Below are 5,197 nucleotides of genomic sequence, written 5' to 3' on the forward strand. Positions count from 1 at the left end.
CCCATCGGCATCACATTGTGAACGCAGTCCCCCTTCTCCTGCCATGAGGTCAAAATATGACAATATCACGGCTGTCCCACCCTGCAAACCGGCAGGTTCTCTGGTGTACTTAGTGCGAGTTTTTTAACGTTCTCGATAGCGTAAAAGTTAACTCAAATTTGTAGAGTTGGAACGTTTGCCTACGTTTGCCGCTAGAGGCGCTGTTGCAACTGCATACAAATTTGAGTTAACTTTTACGCTATCGAGAACGTTAAAAAACTCGCACTGAGCACACTGTTCTTCCTGATTCTGGGCAAGAATGTGGTAACTAAAACAAGTCACTTACGTAGGTACATTTAAGAAATGTTCGTTACGATTTTCACGTTTTATTATCTGCACTAGGCTTCAACTTACAAAACGATCCACTTTGTTATTATAATATTATTATGTAGGTAGGTACCTACTAAATAATGTGAGGATAATGTAACGTAAAAATATCTTTAAACTTAACTTTAGTTAAGCTATACTTTACGCTCTTCAGTCAAGCTATGTTAATACTCGATTAAATATTTTTTGTTTGCGAACAAATAACATTAGTCTGTTATTTGTAGTAACATCTTAAAAGTTTAAAACAAAAGTACGACGCTCGATAATATTTAAAATTTTGAACGTAAGGTTTGCCGCGCCATCTATACGACAGTTTCAGCGTTAATACGCCATCGTTGGAAGCGTCCACAAATTTCGCATGCACTATTCTAGGTGCCGCTAGTGTCCGGCGTCTGTTTAGAAGGTAGCGTTCACATTCACATATCACGTTTTTTGTTACCGTTATCTAAAGCGACGGGAAGCCATTTTTGCTAGTTACGAAACACGTTATCATGTATAAATTTATATGTATGATTTTTAACTTTCTGAAAGCCACTTTCCCATAAAAATAACGGAATTCCAACTTGGACATCGAAAATTACTTTTTGTTCACACATTTTATAGAAACTGCAACTCGGACATCGCTAATTTTAGTTTTAGTTAACCTTACACTATCTTCGAATATACTGGTTATTACTCAGTACTTATAAAGCTATGACTCATATGATAAAACTACAACAAAAATATCAAAGAAATATTAAGATTCGGCAGCTTGGTAAGTACACTTTTCTTCATGACGTCAGTAGTTTTCGAGATATAGGCCAACATCGATAGGCCGAGAGTGGCGTATTTTGAATTTGCGTCTATTAATAAAATTAGGGACTATCGCTCACTATAATTTATTGTAACTATTGAAAGCAGGTACTAACGCGCGAAGTATTCGCTATCTTATGTTCGTTTGAATATGCCAGTTTTTTTTTAATAACCCTCCCTGAATTGCGAGAAATAGTAATTGTAGTTCCAATTTAATCATACAAATGTTTTTTTTTTAACGGAGCCCAATATTTCGTAGTTGCTATTAGATTCGGCCACTGCAATACAGACAGACGCCACCAAACGGGAATGTTGAATTCAATAGACTGACAAATTCTGTATAATATCGATGTGTCGAATTCTTCGACAATGACTTCACTTCGATTTGGATAATGTAATGATTATCTTACCAGCAGTCAGCAAAGTAGTCTACAATAGATAGCTTGAAAATTTAAAAGCGTTCGGAGCTTCAGCCGCATTGAATTATGCTGAACACGACTACAACACTTCCAGTGACCACACGGGCTAGGTTCAGCAATTGAGGAAGCAGTCACGGAAAGTATGTAGGTACTGCATTGGTGGCGAAAATAATACCGATACCTCTTCAAGGAACTCTGATTTAAGAATCTCAATCACGATAATCAATCTAGGAGAATGTTTTCCCCTAGTCTCTCAAAATTCAGACGCCGACAGTAATTCTAATATTATAGCTTCCTACTTAGTCTTTATTTCTTACTTTGTGCGTATGCATTTTCACTTATACAATGCTAAGCATTTATACTTTGAATTTCTAATCTACCGTAGATTAATAAATAAGGTAATTAAAAAAAGTGAAATTTACGAAAATCCAAAGAATCCATTTCGTTTTTAACGAGTACCTACCTACCACCTACGGGTGCATGGATACGGTACTTTAATTTCGACGCCATTTACTGCGAATGGAAACTTAGTGTAACTCGTTTAGGAGTATAAATAATCGAAACAAGGATGAGTTTCTGCCTATTGTCAAATTCGTCCATCTTGGTAATTCAAATCCGAAAAAATATAATTTACGTCGATAGTTCATATTAGTGGGCATATACAACTATGCAGTATGTGTATCTTGGTATAAATGAAGGAATAATTTTAGGTAGTTTTGTAACCCTGCAAGCATGATTCAATAGTTTCGTCATACTCAAGCTACTTATTACCTATAAGTTATTTCCATATTTCGGACTCGTGTGGTCGCGGCCTAGTCAATTGCGCGAGGTTTATTTTTAAAAGTCCTCACTAATCAAAGTAGGTACCTAGGTAGATACTTGTATTAGATATTGCTTTGTTGATTTTGGTTCGGGTAAATAAACAAACTCGAAAACAAAATAAAATTTTACTTAATCGGTTGTATTTACATTTCGTCCACTGTAAAATGAATAATATTGTTCCACATAACAAATAAATAAGTCATACAAGATATTCACATAGTCGTAGAATCACGACAGCTCGTTCATACCACAAATAAAATAAGTGCAGATTGTTCTTGCTCAGAAACAAGTTTATTTTTACTTATTGTAACCATTATTGCGCCTAGATTAAAACTCCAATAATTTTCCTCTAGATGAAAATGTCATGACTCAAAAATTTGTTAACGCTAATCGAACATATTTAATTAGTCAGGGGTCTATTTCTTAAAGTTAAATCAATCTTTGTAAAAACGACGCCCCACAAAAGACTACCAACGAAGTGAAATAATGGCTTTAGTACTTCGATCAACAATAGTAACTAGATAAAGGGATACGTACAAAATTAAAGCAAAAACTGTCCGCGTGAATATATACTTATATAGCTACATTCGTTTACTAACAAACGGAGAAAAAAGTTTTGAAACACTTTTACTTTCAAACTAATAACAACTATGGCACCTAGTAATAAAGTCACAAATCTCCAAAACATTATCTAATACTTACGATCATTCGTCACATAAAACGAGCAAAGCAATAAATTACTCCTGTCACTTACCAATAAAAAGACATATTTTAAACAACTTTTAATGTTAAATCAATCTTAAGGTGCAACAAATAAAGTAACTTTTCCCTTAATTGCTCTGAGAACTAACATCGTTTTGCTTTATTTATTTTTGCTTCTTGAAATGCCGATTTCTATTTACTACAGGAGGTAAGGGAGTCGCGCTTAACACTAAAATAATTTATTAATGAATTAAAGTAAAAGTTTAGTTGTTTACTTTTTATGTTTTGGAAATGTATGTTTGTTAGTATCTATACATTACTTATTATTTTATTAGCGTTACGTTTTTGTGTAATATATATTTTTAAGTTTTCGCGACCAGTGCACATAATAAAACAACGTTTAAACGGTTTCAAGCGTGGTATTTTTATTACAATGTTTCGGCCACATTTCAGTAGCCGTGAGCACGGAAGGCAAAGATGTGCAGTGTCAATAAGCGGAGTTCTTAGCTGGCTTATAAAAGTCATCTCTTGTTTCTCTGGCGACAATCGAGATCCATTCTGCACACGTGATTGCTAGGAAAGCTAAAATAAAAATGGAAAGCTAAGTATCTAATGAGAGTCCAACAAACAGACACAAAAGCAGCATTAACCAATTTTAACCAACTAATTTTGAAGTGCTGCTAACAAATTTTAAAAAATTATTACAACACAGATCTACTCCATGCATTTACTGTTCTGTTAAGCAAAAGTTTGTCCATGTGTTGGCCGAGCCTTGGCCAACATTTGTAGCGGTGGTTAAAAATCGGTAATTTTGTTCAAAATTTAATATTATTTATAAGTTTAAAGCTTACAATATAGTTTATACTTCATGTACTTACCGAAAGTAAGATACTCCGGCCGTTAAATTGCTTTTTCGGGCCTTATTTTTGCATCTTTTGAATACACACTGCGGCATTGTGAGACGGGTTGACATTGGCTGTGTTTGAAGTGAACTAAACAAAATAAGAGCTCACATTTCAAGTGCGCTGTTATTTGACGAGACGGATTTTATGCACCGACCCGAAATCTAGTTACTATTGTTGATCGAAGCTTTAGTATCAAAATCGGACGCCACAATCCTAGGCGCTAAATAATTGGACGTTGTCTACTGCCTCGTATGTATGCATCGCCGATTATTTGTCCGACTCATAGCAGCAATGTATAAATACACAGACAAATATCCGAACGAATGATCGCGTTGCATTAACGTGGTAGCGGCGAGCTCGATAGACAGCGGCGGAGCCACGCCGGGCGACGGCGTCAAATCGAACGAGGCCACGCGTTAGGCGGGGGCACGCAACCGACCGGCTTCGTTCCTCACTTCATCGTCCTTTCGTAAACATGTGACAGTGCCTACCTATCTTACACATTTAATATTAAACCTAGGAATCTCTTGTTCCACACCTCGAAATCACTGGAATACAAAATAGTTTTAAGCTATAATATACTGTAAAAAAAATTAAAGAATTTCCGGCGGCATCGAGACGCGATTGCCGATGCACTTACTCGTATTGAGCCCACTAACACTGCAAGATAAGATCTACAATGACAAAATTGTGATGATTTTCTATTACACAAGTTACCGTATCTCGTTTGTGGTTTTAGACGCATATTCACCAGAAGGTACGACACACCGCATCACATCTAAAAGTGTCAAAATATTACGACGAATGTCTGTTTTTAAACCCTGAAATAGTTTAGTGTCCCCCACACCCTCAACAGTAGGTAAGATGGCTCTGAGAAAGCAATTTGCAAATTCTGAAGTTTTGCTTTCACAACGCTTTTACATCGTAAGACGTGATGCCTACTGGAAACACAGCCACGGGATTATACTACAAATATTATAGCCTAGATCTATTGTAAGTTATGATAACAAGGTTTATTTACTCTAACAATAGGTAAAACTTTGTCCATTGTAAAAATTGAGCTTTGACTTCAGTATTTCAAAATTTTGTCTACACAGGTACACACTACTCGTGCTTGCCAGTCCAAAATGACGTACGCATCCTTCGAGTTTCCATGCACTTTACTTATACAAGAAAAATAATACACTCAAA

At 35.8% G+C, this 5,197-nt stretch overlaps 1 protein-coding gene across 1 annotated transcript in view; it reads right to left on the reverse strand.

Annotated features, from left to right (window-relative positions):
• The window catches only part of LOC101744519 (neutral ceramidase), a 42,713-nt gene extending 41,700 nt beyond the window's left edge, over window positions 1–1,013 (reverse strand). The window contains exon 1 of the mRNA XM_021350075.3: window positions 326–1,013. Coding sequence (XP_021205750.2) covers window positions 326–335 — 10 coding nt within the window. The 5' untranslated portion in view covers window positions 336–1,013. The remainder of the gene's footprint in view (window positions 1–325) is intronic.
• Between the last annotated feature and the right edge of the window lie 4,184 nt (window positions 1,014–5,197).

The sequence above is a fragment of the Bombyx mori genome, chromosome 12 (assembly GCF_030269925.1).
Source record: "Bombyx mori chromosome 12, ASM3026992v2".
Taxonomy (NCBI): Eukaryota; Metazoa; Arthropoda; class Insecta; order Lepidoptera; family Bombycidae; genus Bombyx; species Bombyx mori.